Source organism: Podarcis cretensis (genome assembly GCF_951804945.1).
Source record: "Podarcis cretensis genome assembly, chromosome: 5".
NCBI lineage: Eukaryota > Metazoa > Chordata > Lepidosauria > Squamata > Lacertidae > Podarcis > Podarcis cretensis.
Window position 1 is genome coordinate 34,833,694 of NC_137174.1, and position 25,424 is coordinate 34,859,117.

General features: G+C 44.7%; 1 protein-coding gene across 4 annotated transcripts in view; it reads right to left on the minus strand.

Annotated features, from left to right (window-relative positions):
- The window catches only part of PRKG1 (protein kinase cGMP-dependent 1), a 660,310-nt gene that overhangs the window by 34,183 nt on the left and 600,703 nt on the right, over positions 1–25,424 (minus strand). For all 4 annotated transcript variants that reach the window (XM_079976270.1, XM_079976269.1, XM_079976271.1 and 1 more), the window contains one exon: positions 1,293–1,389. In XM_079976270.1, the coding sequence (XP_079832396.1) occupies positions 1,293–1,389 (97 nt within the window). The remainder of the gene's footprint in view (positions 1–1,292; positions 1,390–25,424) is intronic.

Here is a 25,424-nt window from a genome sequence, read left to right on the forward strand (position 1 = left end):
TCTTAGTCTAGGTAGATGAACCGGGCATGTCCAATTAAATGCCGGACATCCCTCCCAAATGGCAGGCCCCCAATGCCATATCACAATCTCACCTGGAACCCCCGTCTGTTTCAATATGCATTATATGAGCTGTTCTTCAAGGAATTGTGGCACAATCATATGCATATTTACTTGGAAGTAACTCCCACTCTATGAGGCTTACTTCTTCCCTGGTAAGTGCATTTAGTATTGCAGCCTTAGCTGCAAAGTTCTTTGGCTCATAGCAATCACCTGCTTAAACTTTAAATACAAATAATTATGGGTGTACTGTGTGTACATCTCTGGATTGTGCTCACAAACTGCAAGTCAATCCAAAGAAAAGGTTGTTAATGGCATGACTGCTTGCTTGCCTTGCTTTTATGGAAGGGATATCCCTTTATTTTTGGAAAGGCAGCAGAAAACCTGTTTACTGCACTGTACATAACTTAAAGGAGTTCCTAAGAGTCTGACAGGTGTCACGTATCAGGGAGTCCTCCTTGTTGCTATAAATCTGTTACTCACAAATGAGTCACCCAACTAATAATATATTCTCCTCTTTTTATACATTTGAAGCATACACATATATAGAACCAAAAAAATACATATTGATCACCAGTATCTTCATTTTATATATATTTAAAGGTCGATATAATTCTGTTAATATTGTTTACTTATTTATGTAATATATATCACATGCCTTCAGCATAAATTCCCATGGGACCTAACCATACAAAGCCATATAAAACAGAATGCAAACAGAATATATAAAATTAAAGCAACAACAACAGCACATTAAAATTGCTATTTTGGTTATTGCATAATTCTATTAAAAGTTGGAAAATGGTTGTTTTTTATCTTAATTGCAAATACCTAGAGCAAAGCAAACATAATAGCAATGAGGAAATGATAAATATTGCATTATTTCTGAAACTGTACCACAGCCCATGTGAGTCCTTATTTCAATATATTGGCTGGAAGATTCCCCTGCTCCCCCAGCTGTCACATTATTTAAATACAAGGTACTCTGGAGAATGAAAAACCCAGACTTACAAAGGCAGTGACAGGAGTTTATTCAGATTTATTTTTTTCTCACTACTGCAAAGTTTATCACTGCTTTTTAGTGACTGACAGCTTTCCACCCTTATCTTCACTAATATTTCTCTTCATTGGGTACCGAACAAGGAAAAGATAAATATCCTTCCCAATCCTCTCTCCCCCCCACAAGCAAACCCACAAAACAGAGTTAACATGTTAAAAAGAGAACTGTTACCTACCAGCTCAACTCTTCCAAAACCTCCAACTCCAAGTGTGTCAATGATGTTGAAGTCAGATAGTTTCAGGTTGGCAAAGAAGGCAGCTTCGGCTTCATATCTGGATTTTTTAATGCGAAAAAATGGAAATTTCTTAGAAGTGCAAACATGAGTGCTACATAACTCTGTTCCTGGATGACATGCGCGCTGAACGGAGTTTACAAGCTTAATTTCCATCTTGTCTCTCAAAGTTTCTTTGTTTTCTCGCCCATTGTCTTATTGGTCCACGTTCAAAACCTGTTTGCATTTCCGCCCCCAAAATAAACCAGAGGTGCCAACAGAATGTCTGTGTAATGCAAATGCTTTGCGCTATAATTCAATTCCAGTTATCAACTGAAGGCTACATCTTGACAGTTTCTATTAATCTTCTCGTGAAGGTGGACGGGGTGGGGGTTTTTTTTGGAGGATTTTAATTTTTTTTTTGCTTTTCAATATTTCTGGAAGATAAAGTCTTTCATATGAGTTTCTCTTGTCCGCAAGCTGGCAGTTTCTATAAATGTTTATTGAAAGTGGCAAGATCATTAAGGTCCCCGGAGAGAAACCACAGCCAGGTTTTATGAAATCAGATCCAATAAGCTGAGGAACTGGCGTGTGGATGTCTGAAAGGAATTATTTCAGACACCCATTAACATTTCTAAAAGAACGTTTCCCCTCCTCCTGCGTTTAGAAACTCAGCCTACAAATTGAAAAGCTTTGTGGTTCCCAGATCCAGGAGTTGTCTCTCGAGTCTGTGTACAGAGAGGCTTGTAATAAGTGTGCACAGTCCGAGCTATGTAAGCCATGTGAAACTGACACATGTGCACATGCCAAAACTAAGCCTCCCAAGGGTATACCCATGCAGATGCATCTCCCAAAATAGCTTCTTCTTGGGGATTGCAGTATTTTTAGAAAGGCTAAGAGGGCAAATGGGAGAACAGGTTCCACTCACTTACTGAAGTTTCATCTGGGAAGTACTTGGGTGCCAGAAAAAGAAAAGACCTCACCCATGTGCTGCCACCTTTGTTCTTCAGAAACTGTATATGGTTCTAACATTTACCATGTACAGAACAGATGGTTTCTCAAGCATTCCAAAACAGACTATGTGTAAGGTCACATGGGCTAACTAAGTAAAAATTAGAGGGAACTTATTTAGCCGTGCCCTTTTAGCTCATTTATTCCAGCTGGATGTAGGTGTCTTCCTGAAACACATTCAAAAGCGCTGCTTCTTTTTTTAAGTATAGTCCTTTAGGTTTCAAAAACAGGTGACCATGTATTATGGGGGTGAACACAGTTCAGAAGAAACTCTTGGGCATTTAAAACTAGTTACACCTTGGTCAGTGTGTTTAATTTACTAGCATGCCTAATAAAAATGTGAATGTTTGGTGTTAATGGCATTTTTTATTAATTACACATGTTTATTTTCTGCTGGTTGTCATTACTCGGGAGCACACTAAAATGCACACCTTCATTTGTGCCGGAGAGTATACTACCAGCAACAAAAATAAATAAATCACATGACCAAAAATAACCGCATTTGACTGCTAACATGACCAGCAACATATATATATATATATATATATATATATATATATGTTAAATGTTATGTTAAATATGTTAACATATATATGTTAAATGCATGTGCAAAGCAACCCTAAGACATTATGCTTGACTAAGGTTTCAACATTTTATTCACATTGCTAGACTAAAAAAAAGAATGTAATTCTGATAGACCTTCATGAATATTATTTTTCTCCCAGTTTACTATATGTATATAGCAGTGATTCTGTCATACCTGTAACTGTTTAGAATCTAATCCATGTGTCTGGACAGGATTGTGTAAACAAAAATGTTTTAAGCAGGTGCAAACAAGAGTTCAGCAAAGGCACCTGCCTGATGTCAATAGGCAGGAAGTTCCAAAGTGTAGCTGCCACACAAGGTACAAATTTCTTACAAGCACAGATATTATTTGACACTTGTAAGCAAGCAGTGCTGGTTCCACAGACTGAAACAAGTTAACCAGTGCAGATCTTTGAGCAGAGGTGTCACATGCTGACAGCAACTGCAGTTTCCAGGTAAAGTGTAAGGGAAGCCCCGCATATAGTGCAGTGGTACCTCGGGTTAAGTACTTAATTTGTTCCGGAGGTCTATTCTTAACCTGAAACTGATCTTAACCTGAAGCACCACTTTAGCTAATGGGGCCTCCAGCTGCCGCTGCGCCGCTGGATCACGATTTCTGTTCTCATCCTGAAGCAAAGTTCTTAACCCGAGGTACTATTTCTGAGTTAGCGGAGTCTGTAACCAGAAGCGTATGTAACCCGAGGTACCACTGTACATTGCTTAGGCTCTCCTTTAGTTAAAGAACTTTGGGTGGGTGGCTGAGGTATGGCCAGCTGTCTTCTTTGCCCCTTGATCCACTGGTCCATTCACAAAACATGGGTTAGCTTTAAGGTAGAGAGTGTTCCCACTCTCTCTACAGCTGTTATTTTCCTTGTGTCCACTACTCAGTGGGTCCAGACAGAAAGGTGACAAGCAGCTGCAGCAAAAGTCACCAACATCCCTCTCTCTCTGGGCATGCCATGTGGCAGTTCATGTTCTTCATCCTTTTTCCTGCTGCTACCTGATGGACCCAGAGGGAGAAGGCTCTGGTTCTTGTGGTAGTCCCTGTTGCTGCTGCTCTCCCTTAGCTGATAATATTATGAGCACTGAGGAGCATACACACAGTGATAAAGAAAATTCAGCCACAATGTTGGGAACTCCAATCAGGGCTCCTGTCAGCTGTTGCTGTCTGGGACTTGGGCCATGGCAGCTGCCCAACTATGTTGTCCCCTAATGGCCGTAGGTGGGGAGGGGGATGCTAGAAGTCAGAGGCGCAAAAAAAGATTACAAAAAGCAAAAGTAAATAAAAAAACTGCAAAAGCATATTGTGAAGCAATCCTGGTAATCCTATTTCAAAAGGTTCTGATGGGAAATAAACTCCATTTGATTGTTTATTAGGTCCTTTCCATAACCTTGCATCTATGGCCAACACATTACATCTGATCTTGGAAGCTAATCAGCTCAGAGCCTGTGGTGGTTCATGGAATAACCTTGTTTGACACAGTTGCTTATTGATCATTTTACACTTGCCATGATGTGCATGTTAAAGGGGGAGAAGGCTAAAATGCTGCCAAATGGAAGATCAGCTTACAAATCTCTTCATAGCTGAATTATAAAGAACATATTGTGATAAGCTTTGTAACCTAGTCAATGTACTTCACAGATCTATTTTTAATCCAGTTAGGATGCTTTTTTTAGCTCTTACATCTTCCATCATAGTTTATACTGGGATGTTTCTATTTGTAATGTAGGTAAAATGTAAAGGTAACAGACCCCTGGACAGTGCAGTCAAAGGTGACTATGGGGTGTGACGCTCTTCTTGCTTTCAGGCCAAGGGAGCCGGTATTTGTCTACAGACAGCTTTCTGAGTTATGTGGCCAGCATGACTAAACTGCTTCTGGTGCAATGGAACACTGTGACAGAAGCCAGAGCGCACGGAAACACTGTTTACCTTCCCACCACAGCAGTATGTATTTATCTACTTGCACTGGTGTGCTTTCAAACTGTTAGGTTGGCAGGAGCTGGGACAGAGCAATGGGAGTTCACCCCATCACGTGGATTTGAACTGCTGACCTTTGGATCACCTTATGGTCTAAAGCAAGAGACTCCGTGGTTTAGACCACAGTGCCACTGCGTCCCTCTTATTTGTCACAAGTCTTAGCTGAAATTACTAATCTTATTTATGTGGAAGCAAGTCTCACTAATCCAGAAACAAGTGCTTCAGAAGAATCCTCCCTGTTGAGGATTACAGCAAAAGAATGGATTTGGAGGACCACACCATTCACATGATGATTACTAAAAGATAACCTGCATTTAAAGGTAAAGGTAAAGGTACCCCTGCCCATACGGGCCAGTCTTGACAGACTCTAGGGTTGTGCGCTCTTCTCACTCTAGAGGCCGGGAGCCAGCGCTGTCCGCAGACACTTCCGGGTCACGTGGCCAGCGTGACAAGCTGCATCTGGCGAGCCAGCACAGCACACGGAACGCCGTTTACCTTCCCGCTGGTAAGCGGTCCCTATTTATCTACTTGCACCCAGGGGTGCTTTCGAACTGCTAGGTTGGCAGGCGCTGGGACCGAACGACGGGAGCGCACCCCGCCGCGGGGATTCGAACCACCAACCATGCGATCGGCAAGTCCTAGGCGCTGAGGTTTTACCCACAGCACCACCCGCGTCCCTAACGTGCATTTAATAAAACAGTAAGTAGCCATACAAGGTCTATTCCTTAATGGAAAGACAGTTCCATATTAATGGGCTGTTAAACACATTGTCTGAATCCACTTTAACCATACATTGTTAAAATAACATAGCATCTTGTTTCCTTTGGGAAACAGGAAGCTGGAATAGATAGGCCTTTGGTGTGATGCAGCAGGAGTATTTTCCTTATGTTTGCATATTTATACAACATCCTAGTAATCATAACCACATTCACCACCTAATTGTAGCCACACTGACAGTCCAAGGAAATGCCTACAGTGGTACCTCGGGTTAAGTACTTAATTCGTTCCGGAGGTCTGTACGTAACCTGAAACTGTTCTTAACCTGAAGCACCACTTTAGCTGATGGGGCCTCCCACTGCCGCCGCGCCACCGGAGCCCGATTTCTGTTCTCATCCTGAACCAAAGTTAACCTGAAGCACTATTTCTGGGTTAGCGGAGTCTGTAACCTGAAGCGTATGTAACCTGAAGCGTATGTAACCCGAGGTACCACTGTATTTGATTTTTGTTCCAAACATCCTATTTTGTAGAATCCTTTAAAATGTAGCTTTTAGCTCACAGCTGCTACATATAAGTCCTTGCCTCTACTGGCCATCCAAGCATGGAGAATAATGTTTTAGATTCATGCCCTATCTGCCATGAGCAAAATCAGAAAATTTACTAGTCGTGTTGCAGTTTTTTGTTCCTCTTTATACTCCTCAAATTTTTATCTTGAGCAAGAATTTCCAAATTCACCTGGAAATCATGCTTCATGAAATAGTTGGTAGATACAATAGTGGTGCATTTACCGTATTTTTCGCCCTATAGGACGCACCAGCCCATAGAACGCACCTAGTTTTCAGGGGGGGGGGGGGAAATCAAGGAAAAAAATATGATTTCCCCCCCGCAGCTCTGGGAGCAGCGGACAGGCTGCACGCAGCCTGTGCGCTACTCCAAGACCTTCTTCCTGCTTTTGCGGGAGGTGGCGGAATTCCCCCACCTCCTGCAACCAAGACTTTTCAACCAGGCTTTTCAACCAGGAGGGAGAAGGGACAGAAATGGCCAGTCAGTCCCTTCTCCCTCCTTGGGGAAAAGCCCCCAAGAGCGGCACGCTCTTTAAAGGCTGCGCGGCTCCTACGGGCTTTTCTACGAGGTGGGGGAATTCCCCCATCTTCTAGAAAAGCCTGCAGAAGCTATACAGCTGCTTTAAAGAGCGCACAGCTTTTGCCTGCTTTTGCGGGAGGTGGGGGGAATTCCCCCACCTCCCGCAAAAGCCCACAGGAGGGAGAAGGGACGGACTCCACCAGTCCGTCCCTTCTCCCTCCTTGGGGAAAAGCCCCCAAGAGCTGCGCGCTCTTTAAAGGCTGCGCGGCTCTTGCCGGCTTTTCTGCGAGGTGGGGGAATTCCCCCACCTCCTAGAAAAGCCAGCAGAAGCTACACAGCCGCTTTAAAGAGCGCACGGCTTTTGCCTGCTTTTGCGGGAGGTGGGGGAATTCCCCCATCTCCCGCAAAAGCCCACAGGAGGGAGAAGGGACGGACTCTGCCAGTCCGTCCTTTCTCCCTCCTTGGGGAAAAGCCTGCTTTCTACCACCGCCAGCCTCCAAGCCAGGTTGGAGAGTAGCAGGAAGGCTTCGCGCGCCTTCCCACTGCCCCCCATCCTCTGGGGCTGGCGATGGGGGAAGCACTGCTTTCCCCACCGCCAGCCTCCAAGCCGGGTTGGAGAGTAGCAGGAAGGCTTTGCGCGCCTTCCCACTGCCCCCATCCTCTGGGGCTGGCGATGGGGGAAGCGCTGCTTTCCCCCACCGCCAGCCTCAAAGAGCAGACTCTCCTGGCTTCAGCGGAAGCAACGCGAAACCTCTGGAGCGCAGGCTTCGGAGGCTTTGCGTTGCTATCGCTGAAGCCAAGGAGCCTGCATTCACCCCATAAGACACACACACATTTCCCATTCATTTTTGGAGGGGGAAAAGTGCGTCTTATAGGGCGAAAAATACGGTAAGTCACTGTAAACCTGGTCTTATGGGAGTCTCTTCTGGCGGTTCCCTCATTGCGAGAAGCAAAGCTACAGGGAACCAGGCAGAGGGCCTTCTCGGTAGTGGCGCCTGCCTTGTGGAACGCCCTCCCATCAGATGTCAAAGCGATAAATAACTACCTGACATTCAGAAGACATCTGAAGGCAGCCCTGTTCAGGGAAGTTTTTAATCTGTGATATTTTAGTGTATTTTTGGTTTCTATGGAAGCCGCCCAGAGTGGCTGGGGAAACCCAGCCAGATGGGCAGGGTACAAATAATAAATTATTATTATTATTATAGATGGCAATGTGTATTACTTGGATTACTTCTAAACATGGTAAACCAGGTTTGCTGCATTTGAGGACCCTCTTGCATTTTTTTGAGTGAGGAGCAAAGGCTTCTGTCTCAAAGGCATTCCCTAACTATCACCCTTGCTGCCCACACAGAATTTCTTAATTGTTTCAGAACACCAAACAGGACATCTAATCCTGGTAAGAAGCAGACGATAGTCCACAACACAGTTGGGCAACTTGCATTCATGTTTTTCTGGGTGCCAATACCACCCCTATCAAATTTCATTATTCCTCGCCCCCTCAACATTCATTTTTCCTTCCAATCTAAGCTCCAAGAACTCACTTTAAACCAGGTTTGGTGACCTCTCTACTCAGATACCTACAAGGACATGCACCACTTGAGTTCTAATGCTGCATGATGCAACTGGAATGACAAAATCTCAAATGCAATTCTTTGAAATGTACTGAAAGCAACATAGCGTTGGAGCAAAAAGAAAACTAAATTTCTGTCTGATCATGTTTCTGAAACCAGTTATATTACATAACATTTTATTAATTTTAAAGTGAATTGCTCATATAAAGAGAAAATCCGCTTGTGCTTCGAGCCCCCAAACCCATCCCCCATGGAAATAAAGACACAGTGGAGACAGAATTTAGTTTAAATGTTAATGGGCAAATTTTGGCCACAACTTTATTAAAATACACAAATGTGACTAGTATTGGTTTAGGCATTGGTATCAAACTATATCTGGCTCCTGCCCCACCCTGCAGGAAGCCTGGAAGGGTAAACAACCAGCAGGGGGAGCTCCGTCAATGTATATAGACTGGTGCTCACCCCTGGGGTTCCCAGGGGTCCTGGCATGGCCCTAGCCCCTCTCCGGGCTTTGGACAAGATCCAGACCCCCGGATTCCTTTAACGGAATACCCTATTCATTTGAGGGGCAGGTGATGGCTGCACATCCCCTCCCCACATTCCCCTAAACCAATGCCTAACTGCCAAACCTTACAAAGTTGTGACGATTGCTAAGAGGTAGGCAAAAACCAAGTGGCCACAGCCAATTTGCCACATTGGAAAAAATTCCTACCTGGCCCCCATTCCAAAACAGGCGACCAACAAAGTCCAAAGCAAGGCCAAACATGACCTAATTAACGGGTGGTTGGGTGGGTGTTCGGCAGCGTGAAGCAAAAGAAGGTCCCTACGTCGTACTGCCAAATAAATACCCCAAGCCTTGCCACACTGCTGATTGGCTAATTGGCATAACTGTGGCACCACTGGCCTGGAGTGGGGCAACCCCCCCCCCAAAGCTGATTAGGGAAGAGTTTCAGGGCCAAGCACAACATGGATCCTCTGTTAGGAGGATCCAACTTGTACATCAACATTATGGGGGAACAGAAGGAGCTCATACAAAGAAGCCCAAAAGCATCAGGGAGATTTTATTGTTCTAAAGTTAAGAAACTCCTGTGTATACCTGTCAGTGTTTCATAGTTCACCTGGGCTGAATTTGGTGTAACAGGCAATTATAGCAGCAAACACCAAAGAAAAATCCAATCTCAAGGCTATGAAGTTTAAGTATGTAAAACATGGCTACATTTAAACTCATCTCTTTTTACTCCTTCCTCTTTTACCTTTCCATCTGTAGTCTTCTTCCCATACACTGTCAAAATTTAGATTGTTAGCTCATTGGCGCACAGATCACATAACCATTCCCTCTAGTAGCAAATACGGTGGCTTTGAGCCAACCAGAAGGGCAATGAAACTGGGTCACCCACAAACAAGGCACATGTTTCTGCATACACTCTATATATGCAGAAAAGCATTGCATTGTAAAAACGTAACAAAATCGCCCTGGAGCAAATCAAAAAACAAAACAAAACACCCAGAATACTGTCAAGAGCTACGGATGAGCAAATTCCTCCAATAAGAATGGAAATTAGAAGCACTTTAGAGGCCTGACAATAAGAAAAGTGGGAGAGGGGAAGTTGGGTGACAAGAGTTGAAAATGACAGCCTGAACAACTGGAGCAAAGTATCAGGAGTATTGTAGACTTCGTAAGAAAAAAGAAAAGTACAGAATAAATCACAGACCAATTTCTGAGACTGAGGGTGGAAATATAATAGGAAAGTGTTATAGCATAAAATATTCCATTATATATCTAATGACAGAAGAAGGGGAAGAAAATAAACTATTGGCAGTTTGCAAAACATCAATAAGATGTCCAGATTTCAAGAGCAGCAACTATTGAAATTGAGCAGATAGGTAGTCAAGTAAGTCATGAATTGGAGCCCCATGTTGGGCAAAAGATTCCTGCATTGCAGGGCATTAGATGATCCTCGTGGTCCTAACTCTACAATTCTATGAGGCATTCTAAGTCAAGGAAGGAGAAATGAAAAATACAAATGTGAGTTGACTTCAAATTAAGACACTAACCACTAATAGCAAGTCCAAACAATAGCTCAAGAACCAGGGTGCTAAGAAGCATTCATCCAGTGCTATCTTTTGGAACCATCCCTGGGGATAAAACCAGAACCACTGCAGAAAAGTGCCCCTTATACCCATCTCCCATAGACAGCCCAGGAGGATACCATGGTCAATGGTATCAAAATCTGCTGAGAGATCTAGTAAGAGCAACAGGATCATACTCCCCCTGCCCCTCTCTCTATAGAAGTCATCATCCACTAGGGCTACCATGTCAGATTTAGTCCTGAACTCAGGCATGAGTTCAGATTGGAATGGGTCTAGATAATCAGGTTCCTCCTTGTGAAATTTGGAACATCAAAAATAATTTGGGGAAAAAGATAATTGGTTCCTGCCTGCAGCTACATTGCCATGACTGGCAGGGGGTCCAAAGGACCCATCATTGGGCTCATACTTGCAAGCCCCTTGTAAACCTCATCAGGCTGCAAAAAGTAAAACTGATCGCACAAAACATGGCATATTATGTCATTGGAAACCTCTTGAGATTGCATCTATTGTGGCATCTAGCTCACTACAGAGATGAATGACTTTGTCCTCTAAGTGCCCAGTAAAAAACTCACAGAGAGTTTCAGAGGTGTCTCAGGCTCCACCCACTGAATGGACCATTATGAATTAGCAATTCTTAAAATAGATGAATTGTGAGGGGTGGGGCGGGATTTGAGCAAAGGACATCTATCATTTCGAAAGATAAAAGTTGGGTGTTTGGTTAAGAATGGGCACAGAAAGGTTGTAAGGGCTGGATACTTTGAGGTACCTATGTGTAAAAGTGAGCAATCCTTTCCCTCTCAAACATGGGAATTTGAATGGGTAAGATGGAGTTAGGAAGCTGTAAGTGTTATCTTCTATGTAGGATTCTCCATAAATGTTCCTATTCTTGTGGTTTCTCAGCTGGTTCTTACTTGTGATGGCAGGTTTGTGGCTGTGGGCTGATTCTCCCTTTCCCAATGGACACATTCCCACGCACTGTCCTGATTCCAAGTCCTGGTTTTATACAACAGCTGCTATGAAATAGTTAATTATTAATGGCACATTGGAATCTAACTAATCAAAATGCAGCATATCTGTAAAACAATGAACAAAGATATTCCAAAAGTGTGCCAATGCAAACCTCTAACAATTCTTGTTGTTATAGTAGAAAACTGCATAACAAATAGGGAAAAGTGTGTGAGAAGCAAATTGTTGCAAGCCCTATGTTTAAATGCTCCATTTTACTTAAAAGGCACCACAGTTCTAATCATTCACAAAATGATAAATGAGGTCTGAGTTTTGTAATTATTCCGCTTTAGGTTTATGAATTTGGTTTTAGTAAATAAAGGAGATGTGTTGAGAAACATCAGACATCTGTTACGTGCAGCATCCTCTCAGATAATCAGCATAGCTTAATTCAGCTACGCAGTAAACTACTATGTAGACAGGAATTATAGCCAGCTGGGAGACAGCAATATCTGAAATCAAAATAATCTAACATTAAATGATGAAGACCTGTCTTTCAAAAGGAAAGTTCATGCATACTGCCTGAAAGATTCCAAGTACAGTGGTACCTCGGGTTACAAACACTTCAGGTTACAGACTCGGCTAACCCAGAAGTAGTACCTCAGGTTAAGAACTTTACCTCAGAACGGGAACAGAAATTGTTTGTTGGCGGCGCAGCAGCAGTGGGAGGCCCCATTAGCTAAAGTGGCACCTCAGGTTAAGAATGGTTACAGGTTAAGAATGTACATCCAGAACAAATTAAGTTCGTAACCAGAGGTACCACTGTAGTATAAGGCTACAAGTCAAAATATAGTGGTAGCAACTTCCCTAACTGGTTAGCCACATTTTGGACCTCTTCTAAACAATGACACATTCCTTGAGTACTCAAGTAGCCAGCTCAAGGTAGAAAAATCAGCCCTATATCTTTTGCACATCCCATCAATTTGGCAAGCAGATGGGAGTTTGGGCTGCAGCTTCTTCCCACATCACTCCCACTTGCTTAATTTCCTTCCCCTTCCTTCCTTGTTTTAACTTCTTCCCTTTCATCCCCCAGATGGCAGAACAGGCACCCATTATCTTGTTTATTGCTGGTTGCATATCACTGTAGTCTTTGTACTATTATGTACTTAAACAGGAAGTATTCCACGTTCTGTATGTACATATATATTTGTTGTCCTAACTACAGATGAGTGCATCCATTTCAATTCCTCTCAGGTTCTAATTCTTCCTATCTTAAATTCAGCTCTCCTCATTTGGTTTAAAAAAAAAGTCCTAATGAAAATTCACCAGCATTTTAGTGTGAATTTTTCCTAATTCACGTTTTTGTATTCAACTTTGCCTAATATATTCACTTTTGCAAAGCAATTTCTTTAATATAATGTATTTTTGTAAGTTATTCTCACTAATACATGCACTTTTATACACACATTACCCTAGTATATACTTGTTTGTACACATTTGTCCACTGGAGAACTGCATTTGTAAAAAATTGTGAATTTCAAAGGCTGGCTGTTGTTCAGTTTGCATATTGTTCCAGAAAGTGAGAATTATGTAGGCTTGCCTTTAAATGAGAACTGAATAAAATTGCTCCCCGTATCCCCTTGGCTGCTTGCAGATATATCCACATGAAGAATATAATAGGAGTTCAAGGAGACTATGCTGAAGAAAATATATTCAGGACATTTTGTGCATACATTATTTTAAATCAGAGAGAGCAAGGGGCAAATGTTCAGTTGCAAAGTTTGTTTCTCAAGGTAATGGTGCCAGGACTCATGTTTGGCTTCGATCCTCTTAAGGAATATGTGAGAAGAAATTCCTTTCTAGTATAGACATAATTTCTGTGCTCAAATATCGCTGCCAAGATTAATGTGAACCCTTGGCTCAAGCTAGCATAAAAGCACTTCAGCCAAGTAGCTATGCAAGCCAACATGGTTTTTGTGTGTGTGTGTGTGTGTGCGTGCGTGTAATAATAGATTTTGGATGAAACATTTGGTCTAGGCCTGGCTGAATGCAGGTGTAGGTTATAAAAAAAGTAGCCAAGATGAAGCTGCCAACTATGATGCTTTGTTACTCATGAAACTCAAAGGAAACACTAATGGACTGGCAATATAAATCAGTTGCAGTTGACTATGATAGATAGTCTCACTGCTCTAAAACAACAGCTCTGGGTCAATGACTTGGTCTCAAGAACCCACCATATTCTAATACTCTCTTTGGTTCATTGCAAAAATTTCTCAAATTGCTATGCCATAGTATATCATAGATAGTGTAGGCCTAGTACCTGTTAAATTCAGGCTTGGTAGGGCTTATTTCCTTTTTCTTCTCATTTCAAAACAAGCACTAGGGCATGCCACTGTGATCCAATCTTTATTGGTCAAGCAAGGAATACTAAGAAAAGTGGAAAATCTCAATAAGATTAGGCAATGGAGGCAGGGCAGTAAACCAAGCAGGGCTCTGTATCACATGATCAGCTTCTAAAAACCACTGTAGCCATGGGAAACAGCTGCAAATTGAGCTATTTTTCTACCTTTCTCTTCCAAATTTTAGGTGCAGTTTTCCTAACACACATTTAGAGACATCATGTACATTCTCAGATAATCAGAGGATGTAAGCCAGGGTTGGCCCACACACGAAGCCAAGTGAGGCAACCCCCTCAGGTGGCAGGAACCACAGGAGCAGCAGATCCTGATGTATAGATTTAATCCCCTGCTTGTTCCAGATGTAGACTGTCACTAACCTCTTCTTCCCTAGCAGTGAGGACAGTGCCATTTTTGTGGTTCGCCTCAGGTGGCAAAATGTCTTGGGCCGGCCCTGATGTAAGCACATCTATTAAAGATGAAGAAGAAGAAGAAGAGGAGGAGTTTGGATTTGATATCCCGCCTTTCACTCCCTTTAAGGAGTCTCAAAGGGGCTAACATTCTCTTTTCCCTTCCTCCCCCACAACAAACACTCTGTGAGGTGAGTGGGGCTGAGAGACTTCAAAGAAGTGTGACTGGCCCAAGGTCACCCAGCAGCTGCATGTGGAGGAGCGGAGACGCGAACCTGGTTCCCCAGATTACGAGACTACCGCTCTTAACCACTACACCACACTGGTACCCTTGGAGGGGCATGAGGCTTTAGGTTTATGAAACATCTTTAAGGATTCTTGTGGGAATCTCCCATATGTTCATGTGCATCATTATGGCAAATGTTAGGTGACCACAGCGAACAGCACTTTGAGCTCTCCTGAATACCCCCATTCAGGATTCTGCAATTATTTTCTTGGGTTGTACTGCCGTTCATGCAGATTTCTGTGAAACATCTGCATCTATAAATAATTGCTGCTCTCCTACAATACCTGTCTTTGCTTCTACCTCTCAATAGCTTAAGTGAGGCAGATAAATACATATCGAGTTCTGCAATGCTAATGGATTAAAATATGATCATTAATTTTTTTTATTAGTCAGCAAATGGGACTGTTGCACTGATGTTATAATATTGGCAAAGAGCTCCTAATTGGTCAACTGTGCTAATTTTGTACAGTGAATTCCACCCTACCTCTTTACCAAGTCTCACGAGCAGATAAATATATTTCACATTGTTAATTAGAGGCCGTTAACTCAAAATCTGATCATCTAAGCATGTAAATACTTGATGGGCCTCTTGTCTCTAGTCTGGAGACTGAAAGATAGCATGGCTTGCATAAATAAAATGTTCACCACGGCAACAGCAATGCTCTGCTGAATAACTTAATTGCTCTTTTTGTTTATTTTTTAAAAAGAGAAACAAAAAAAATGGAAAGGAGAAAAAGAATCACATACCATCTGCCTGCCATATATAACCTGTTTGGCATGGTGCATATTTATTTGTCCTGCTCTTCATGTCCTTTAATAACTATGTATTGATTGAAATTGCAATGGGGAACAAGTCATATTGCAATTGCTCAGATCTCTGGCTCTTGGGAAACTATCATATTAACCTGTTCCATGTTCAAAGATTTCCTTTCAAAATCAATTGGAAATATTCCCTTGACAAATTCATAGCCTCCAAGCTTAAGCACTTGGACCTGTAAATATATCCAAGGACAATGAATATTGAGTTCATTGTATGTTTTATATGCACTGACTTCTTGTTACAAATCTTTATTTACTGTAAATCATTTTGGGATATTTTATAGTAAGATGTCTGCAAGATGAAGAGATAAATAATATGAGAAGAATACATTTGGATTTTAGTTAGCTATTTCGTCAAAACCAAAAATCAATTTTTGTATTCATCAAGTATTTAAAAAACGTAAACATCATCTCTGATAGTGACTCAGGTTTAAACAATACATTTTAAACTCTTTAGTTTTATAGCTATGCCCGTGTCACAAAGTTCCCTAGTGTAAAATAATGAACGTCTATTGCCATCCTTATTGGTTCTGCCCCCAACTCCAAAGTTGTAATCAAAGTATTCAACCATATTTCCTAACAATGAAGAATCAGGACCATATCTATATTGATTTCATAGGACTGAGTGTTTTAAACAAAACAATAAAGGCGAAGATATTCTAATCAGTGTTGTCTGTTGCTCTGTTTATATTTCCCATTTCGTTGTTGCAACTGGTGATTTCATACAAGAACATATTAACTACAGTGGTCTCCCTATAATTAGTTAATAGTGATTGTTTTACCATTTTAGCAGATTGAATAGCTACAAAACTCTGTCTAGAAGGGAGGGGAGGCTAGAGTCAATGCATTTCCTCATTCCCCCACACTCACATTTCATTTTCCTGCTAAACAGCTGATTTGCAGGATTTCAACACATATCCATATATTTTAAAAGGCTACTTGTGCTGTTTGGAGTTTTAAAAAGTCATTTAGGAGATTTAAAAACAACAATTTAAGTTCATTTAAAATTGATTTTGTGTAAAATTGTCCATGTGTAAGTATCGGTGCACATAGATACAGGTTTAATAAATGAGAAGATGATACCAAATAATGGCCTGAGAACAGTGGTGATTGCATATGCAATGCAAAACACAGAATTCTGCATAGTGAAGTGGTAGTTTTTTAAAAAGTTTTTGCACTCTCTCTTACACAGCAGACTTAACATGTGCTAAAGGCTGCTGTGAGGTATGTTTTATACTTCCACTGGGGGGCAAACATGTTCTAGTCTTTAAAAAGGAAGAAGACCTTCTTGTAAATGTTATTCATTTAGCATATACAGTGATGGACTTACATTCACTTGAGGAAAGGTTTTTATATCATGTAAGCTTTGGGATTTCCTGTAGATTTCTTACCAATCTAGATTTATTTATTTTTTAAAATCTAAACAACTGGGCTTTCAGAGGAATCAGTGCTATCCATGTTTTTGTGCTATAAAATGCAACTATTTGAATATAGCACAAGCCTGCATTTAAAAATAATGTATGCAGTCTTAAGGGGGGGAAACAATTCCCCTATGTAAACATTTATTTATTTATTCAGTCATTCTTTCATTTAAAGTGCTATGTTTCCGAGCCGAAAAGATAAAAAGACAGCTCACAGTAATAACAAAAATAGTATCAGAATATGAAATGTTACAATTAAAACAACAACTTAATAGAATGAAAACCCAGCTCTGCAATCCACAGAAAACATAATGAGACTAAGTTGTGGTATTTTAAAAATCCATCAGATTTTATTAATAGTGGATTGGGGGGGAGTTACTTAAGCCTCATTTAGAAACGGCTAATGAGGGGGCCAAATGTTCATCCTGTGGGAGAGCATTCCACAAAGGTGAGGCCACTGCTGAAAGGGCCCTGACTCTAGAGCCCACCAATCTGATTATGCATCATTTAATCTATTTAATACTTGCTGATTCCACTTTTGAATCTCCTCACAAAGCAGCAAACATAACATATTGTTGCATGCCACCCCAAACTTCAAGTGGTGCAAGTTGCCAGGGGTTTCAGGTGCTTACCCAGGGTATTTTTGTTTGGAATAAGGTACGGAGGAGACTGAGGTGTCTTTATCCACAGAAGCCGGAAGGGACCACAAAGGCCATCTAGTCCAGCCCCCTGCCATGCAGGAAACTTTCTGTGCAACGTGGGGCTCGAACCTACAAACTGGAGGTTAAGAGTCTCATGCTCTACAGGCTGAGCTATCCAGCTGGCAAGTCATAGGGGTCATTTACACATACATACAACCTGAGCCTACAATGGAGGGGTTGGCAGCTTTAATACTGCAAGAGGGCCTTGCTTTCCCCATAGCCACAGACTTGGATTCAAACAGAAATCAAGCATCACTCTGCCCCTCTGGCTTCTCAGCCTGCTGCTTCTAGCTTCTGTCACTCAACCCTCAACTCTCACCTTTGTCTTTTTAACTATTAGCCAGTTGAGGAAGGGAGCCCATCCATTTGCTGCCTAGCACAGAGCTACACCACCTTACCAGGAAGCGAGCTTGGCTATTCCAAGAATTTGAGTCCCTGCTTGAATTTTAACACTTGCTGGATCCAGGAGTTAGAAGGGTCTCTGCATACAGCCTACTCCACACAAATCGTAACAACATGATAACAATACAAAACACAATTTTATGCTTTAATACACCTTGGATCCTTAAAAATAGCCAGCATATAAAAGAAATTCAGCTAACATGGCTACAAAGCACAATAGTACCAGCAAAACAAAACAGCAGCAGCAGCAACAGCAGAACACTTAAAATCATTCAATAAAGGGGGCAGAGTACAGATATCAATGTAAATTTTTCCTAAGGGTAAAGCTATACACTACACAAGAGATCAGTGATTGTATTTTCTGGTATATATATTCAAGTGCAGTTGGGGTCTGGGTTCTACTAGTTTGCATAACTGAGAAAGGTAACCATTCTCTCCAATACCATTTTTGTGCTCTAAATCCCCTCTCTCAAATCTGTTATCAGACCCATGTGCGAAAAACAAGTCAACGTTCCCTTTGCAGCGTCATCTCCCCTATCTAAATTGACGCACTCCGTGCTACAATTAGCCTTGCGGGGCGGGGAGCATTCTCAAGCAAAGGTAAAGAAGGTAAAGAAAAATGGCTTTAGGAGAAACAGCTCTGTAACTTTACACTTCCCTCTTATTCTGAAGATCATATTTCTGTGTTTTCTCTCCCTTAATGGGCATATTGTCAATTGAAACTCCCAGCAGAGCTTTAATGGCTTCTATGTTTCCGGAAATTAGCACTAGTGGTTTCAAATTAGTATCTATTTCTACAATCTGGAGCTGGAAATGCACTTGAGAAGTCTGAACTTTCCTGGGCCTTTTACTGTAAAACACCTGACTATAACATAGAATTTGCTGTCTGATTAACAGTAGTGAAATCACTAACCTTCTCTTTTCCCAGCCCCAGAAAATTCAAATCTGGAAATGGCATCGTGAAATGCCACGGGCAATAATCCTGGACTTGGAGATGACATGAGAGCAGAATGCACAACATAATATCCACAGTCCAAGTGGGGGCAATTGTCATGTAAAGCAGAGGCTGGGGTTGATGGGAGCTGGGAATCTAACAGTGTCTAGAGGGCCACAGGGTCCTCACCAGGAATTGTGAAAAGATTGGAAGACAACTTCAGTAGAATATTATTATTACTGCATCTCATAGAAAGAAGGGGAATGTAAATCCATCAGAAGTGCTACCTCTCCTTGTATTCCATAATGATAATTCCTTAGGAAAACCATATGTCTAGCGAGTTCATTGATTAAACATGCTGATTATTAACCCAACTCTGGCAGAACACAGGACAGACTGGTTTAGAGAGACAATTAGAAAACCATAACAACATGAAGCTCAAATGTACTGGGGCATGCATCTCTTAACAATATAATAAAATAATAATAATAATAATAATAATAATAATAATAATAATTATTATTTATTTATACCCTGCCCATCTGGCTGAGTTTCCCCAGCCACTCTGGGTGGCTCCCAATCAAGTGTTAAAAACAATACAGCATTGTCAGGGAACTGACATCGGAGCCAGAAGTGGAGGCAGGGCTCCCAAGCGATGCCGGAGAAGGGCCAAGCAGGGAGAGAGGGAACTCATTGGCTGGGGAAGGAAGCGTAACACCAGGGATAAAGGGGGGCGGTTGGGGGAATCGGAGAGGGGTCTCCAGGACTCTTCGCACAGGTCCTCCTCTGCCCATACCCACCCTGCGCAGAAGACTTCCGCGCAGGGAAAGTAGACGTAGACTTGGCATCAAAGAGCGCTACTGACGGATTCTGCTAGCGACTGAACAGCCACGAAGTGAAGGGCTGTCCAGTCAGGAAAGGTTTAACCAGGCTACCTAGCCAGGTGTGGTGGCAATTTACGCACGAGCAACCCCCATACATTCATTACAAGCATTAAATATTAAAAACTTCCCTGAACAGGGCTGCCTTCAGATGTCTTTTGAAGATAGGATAGCTGCTTATTTCCTTCACACCACAAAATTTGCTGCCCCTCAGAACTCCCTAAGCTTTAACTGCAACAACTGAGCTCTTCCACCAGGTGCTGTAAAATAATGCTGCAATCTATATATGGGTTAGTTAAAGATGTTATTTTCATTACCTGAGGACTTCATTAAGTAAATCTATCTCACTATCTACTAGACGTCTGCTTCCAATGAAAAAAGCAAAGAAAAATGATCTGTGACAGTTTTTACACCCTAATTGAAGGGGGGGCAGGACAGTAATTGTACACAGGCTAAAGATATCAAGCTAGGGACGCAGGTGGCGCTGTGGGTTAAAGCCTCAGCGCCTAGGACTTGCCGATCGAAAGGTCGGCGGTTTGAATCCCTGCGGCAGGGTGCGCTCCCGCTGCTCGGTCCCAGCGCCTGCCAACCTAGCAGTTCAAAAGCACCTCCGGGTGCAAGTAGATAAATAGGGACCGCTTACCAGCGGGAAGGTAAACGGCGTTTCCGTGTGCAGCTCTGGCTCGCCAGAGCAGCGATGTCACGCTGGCCACGTGACCCAGAATTGTCTCCGGACAGCGCTGGCCCCTGGCCTCTTAAATGAGATGGGCGCACAACCCCAGAGTCTGTCAAGACTGGCCCGTACGGGCAGGGGTACCTTTACCTTTACCTTAAAGACATCAAGATAGCAGTAGAAAATAATACAGACCAATATGTTGGATGAACAGAAAACAAATAGTATGGGAGTCATACAGTACCAGGAAAAGCCCTATGGTACAATTGCAATTCTCAGAATGGCTTGAAGTATATCTGTCAGGGGTTCAGGGAGAGAGGCGCAGAGGAGGGAGGAGACCGAGAGTGAGGGAGAAGGATTCCAGCCTGACGAGGAAGAGGACGACAATGACCCGAGATGGTCCATGAGTCCGTCCAGTGAATCGGAGGATTCCCAAAAGGGAGCCCCCCTGGTCAAGCCAAGGGGAGCCCAAGGGGGAAGCAGTCAGGAGCAGGGGAACGTAGGGGGAACCGCCAGTGGGAGTTGGAGATCGAGACCTGCTTCTCCACCGGAACGGAGTGAAGAGGGTGGAGTTACCAGTGTGTCGGGAGGAACAGAACAAGGAGCAGAGGGGGGAAGGAGATCGGGGCAAGACGTCCTGCCGGAAGGGGCGGAAAGCAGTACCGGGAGCAGTGTGGCTGTTGAAAGGAAGGTCAGGAGCAACGTACGCGCGCCAAGTTCAAATGTGGAGGCGCGCGGAAGTGGGGAGAGCTCTGGGGAGGAGCCTGGTGCTAAAGCACGAAGGAGGGGGCAGCAGGCAGGAGAAGACTCAGCCTCTGGGGAGTCCCGGAGAGAGGGAACACAGGGGGGCAGGAAGACCCTGCGGAAAAGGAAGGAGAGGAAAAGGTGGAGCAGCACAAGCCTCTTAAAGTGGTGCAGGGGAGGGACGGACTCAGAGGGGACTTCTAACATCTAAGGGTAACAGATGCGGAGCCACGGAGTTTGGATGTAATGACGACAATGATCTTCAATAAAACCTTTTGTATATAACTTGGACTGGACTTCGGTCTCTTGTGAGCTGGGACCCAGGGTGGCTCTGACAGTAAGTCCCCTCCAAAGAACGCAAAAATTTTTTTTTGCAAAGCTCACGAACGGTGACAGCCATGAGTGCGGAGGAGCAGTTGACAGCTCTGCGAAATACAGTTTCCGAACTCACTGCTGCAGTCCTTGCGTCTCAGAAGGAGCATGACGAAATGGAGAAGCGCTGCCAGGACCTGCAAACCAGGTGGGAACGTGCAAGCAGGGAAGGGTTCCCAGGGTCCAGATCAGAAGGGATTGGACTTGGACGGAGGGGGGGCCGCCTAGTCACCCACTTCGATGGGAACCTGAAGCACTACCCCAGTTTCAGAGCAGACGTTTTGTATGCATTGCACTTGCTTCGTCATGACTTTAAAGATGAGGAGGAGAAAGTGGGGTTTATTGTTTCTCACTTGCATGGGCCGGCCAGAGACTGGTTGCGCAATTTGTGGCGTGAAGATGGCCCTGCCCGCCGCGATGCAGATGAATTCATTAAAGCAATGGATGCCTGCTTCCAGTCAACTGTAGATGTGGATCTTGCACGCAGGGAAATTTTTGGATTGCGGCAAGGCAAAGCCACTGTGCGTCAGTACCATTCCAGATTTTTTGCTTTACTGACTGCGCTAAGCTGGGAGAAGGATTGTGCACCTGTGAGGGATTTGTTCTGGGAGGGGCTCAGCGGTCCCATTCAGGATGAACTTGCCAGGGGAGACAGACCCCAGACCCTGGAGGAGCTTGTGCAGAGGGCTTTGGCGATTGGGATAAGGCACGAGGGACGTCCTTGGCACACTGAGGAAGAACGTCAGGTGCGTCCACCAGCGAGGACGTCTTCTTTCATCCCCAGGGAGTTCAGTCAGTCACATCCTTCGCCACTGGGAAGGCAGGGGGAGGAGCCCATGGAACTTGGTGGTGCTAAGGCTCAAGCAACAGCCAGAGCTCCAGCTTCCGGTGCAGTAAAGGCAAAGCCTCCTAGAGGGACCAGGAAGTGTTACATTTGCGACAGTGCACAGCACATGGCGAAAGAGTGTCCCCAGAGGCTGCAGAAACACACTGCAGCTTTAGCAACTGTTGCAGCAGAAATGATGCAAGCAGAGCAACCTCAGGGAAACGACAGTGCCTGGCTGGAAGCAGAGCTGCTGGGGCTCAGCCAGGCGAATCTGTAGAGCAGTCCCCAGCGCTTTTGCAACGCACAGACCCTTTACCACCCAAGCCAGCGGTGCAGCTCACTGCAACGCTTCAGTTGCCGAATGGGACCACCCTGGAAGTCCCCATCACGATTGATTCTGGGAGCAACGCAGATTTTGTGGGGACGCACTTTGTCAAGCAGCATCGCATAGCGCTTCTGCCAGCGACAACACCTCTGAACGTAGTCACGGTGGATGGCAGGAAATTGCTAGGAGGACAAGTTGTGCAACAGACGCCTCCCATGGTGATGAGGATTGGAAATCATCGAGAAGTCATCAGCTTCAATGTCACCCGCCTTTCAGACACGCCTATAGTATTAGGCATGAGTTGGCTGGAGAGACACAGTCCTGCTGTAGCGTGGTACCAACGGCAGATCACCTTTTGCTCATCGTACTGTGCTCAACATTGCATCCAGTCCAGCCAGGAGGAGGGAGCTGAGCAGCAGTTGCAACTTGGCATGGTGCAGGCAGTACCCCGCAAGTACGAGGGGTTCCTGGAGGTTTTCTGCGAGAAGGAAGCTGACCAGTTGCCGCCCCACAGGCCTTATGATTGTGCCATCGACCTGGTGCCAGGGGCGCAGTTGCCGACTGCAAAGCTGTATTCCATGTCTGAGGACGAGATGCAAGAACTCAGGGAGTTCATAGAGCACAATTTGAAGCGCGGATTCATCCGAGAATCGAAAGCGGTGGGGGGCAGTCCTGTTTTCTTTGTAAAGAAAAAGGACACGCCCCAAAAAAGACTCATTGTGGACTATCGATTCATAAACAGTAAGACCAAACCCAAGGCCTTCCCCATGCCCAAGATAGATGATCTCCTGGCAACCGTAAGGAAGGGGAAGATCTTCACCAAATTGGATCTGCGTGGAGCATATAACCTCATACGCATCCGGGAGGGCGATGAGTGGAAGACGGCCATGTTCACGCCTCTGGGCACGTACGAATACAGAGTGATGCCATTTGGTCTCCAAAATGGATCTCACGTCTTTCAAGCATTTATGCATCACGTGCTAGCGGGACTTCTCTACAAGAAATGCGTGTGTTTCCTCGACGACATCCTGATCTTTTCGGAAACGGAGGAGGCCCATGAGAAGGACGTAAAGGAAGTCCTGCAGAGACTACGGGAGAACAAGCTCTACGCCAAGTTAGAGAAGTGCCAGTTTGATGTGACGGACGTGGATTTCCTAGGCTACAAGCTGTCCGACAAGGGGCTGGCCATGGACAGCGCCAAGGTCCGCGCGGTGTTGGACTGGAAGAGCCCTCGCAATCGGAAGGAAGTCCAAAGGTTCATCGGCTTCGCCAACTTCTACCGCAAATTCATCAGAGGTTTTGCAAAGGAGACGGCAGCGATCACGGACACTCTCAGTTCCAAGAAAAAGAGGTTCGTGTGGACGGAACAGGCGGAGCGCTCTTTTCAGAAGCTTAAAAGCCTTTTCGCCTCCGAGGAGCAGCTGCTGCACGTGAATCCAGGCAAGCCCATACGAGTAGAGACCGACGCGTCAGACAGAGCGGTTGGAGCCGTACTCCTGCAAGAAGATCCACATGGAAACTGGAGACCCGGTGCCTTTTACTCCAGAAAGCTCAGCAAAGCGGAGCAAAACTACACCATATGGGACAGGGAGCTGTTAGCCATTCACGCAGCGTTCAAAGCGTGGCGACATTTCCTCATTGGAGCCAAGCACACAGTGCAGGTCCGCACGGATCACAAGAATTTAGAGTATTGGCGCACGGCGAAACTCCAGAGCCAAAGACACATGCGCTGGGCAGAGTTCTTCGCGGATTTCGACTTCAGGATAGAGTACGTCCCAGGGGACTCCAACGTTATAGCCGATGCGCTCTCCAGGAAACCGCAATATCTTGAGGAAGCGGCGCCAATAGCATCCAGGCACATTTTTGCACCGCAGGCGTGGGCGTGCGCTGCCATCGCTGTCGACCTGGACGCAGTGCGACGCGCGTTGCAGGTAGATCAGTTTGCACAATCCAAAATAGAGGAGCTGCGTAGGGGTTCGCTGAGAGACGATGAGTTCCAGTTACGCGACGGACTGTTAACTCACAAGGGTGCCCTCTACGTGCCGAGCGACGAGCTCCGAGCAAAGGTTCTGCAGCAGTTGCACGACGCTCCCAGTGCGGGCCATTTCGGCAGGGAGAAGACAATAGAACTGGTGGCCAGGGACTTTTGGTGGCCCCAGATGCGAGGAGAAGTAGCGGAGTACGTCGCCAGATGTGACACTTGTCAGAGGTCCAAGCCAGTACACCAGAAGCCGGCGGGCTTGCTGGAACCACTGGAAACACCACAGCAACCGTGGGAGAGGGTGGCGCTGGACTTCGTCACTGACCTGCCCAGTTCCAGAGGCAAGACGGCGGTACTGGTGGTGGTGGACTTGTTCACCAAGATGGCGCACTTCATTCCCTGCGCGAAGGTGGCGACGGCGGAACAGACCGCCAAGCTCTTCATCGACCACGTGTTCCGGGCGCATGGGCTGCCGCGGGCCATCCTGTCCGACAGGGGGCGCCAGTTTATTTCCAATTTTTGGCAGAAGCTCCTAGGTATCCTGCGCGTCAAGATCAACCTAGCGTCGGCAAGACATCCACAAACCAACGGCCAGGCCGAGAGGGTCAACGCGATCATGCAGCAGTACCTGAGATGTTATGCAAATCAGCGACCCACAGCTTGGGTGGACTACCTACCGATGGCGGAGTTTGCCTACAACAACACGAAGCATGCGTCGACGGGGGTGACGCCGTTCTTCGCGAACAATGGACGTCATCCCAGGACCTTCCCGGGGTTCGTAGCACCAAGAGAGGGGGAGCCGCAAGAGGCCGACCAGTTCGCTGCAGAACTACAAGAGGTGCACGAGGAGCTGCGGAGACATTTGGAGCTAGCCAAACAAGCATATAAGGTGCAGGCAGACAAAGGCAGAAGAGTGGGAGAGGACATCCAGGTGGGGGACTGGG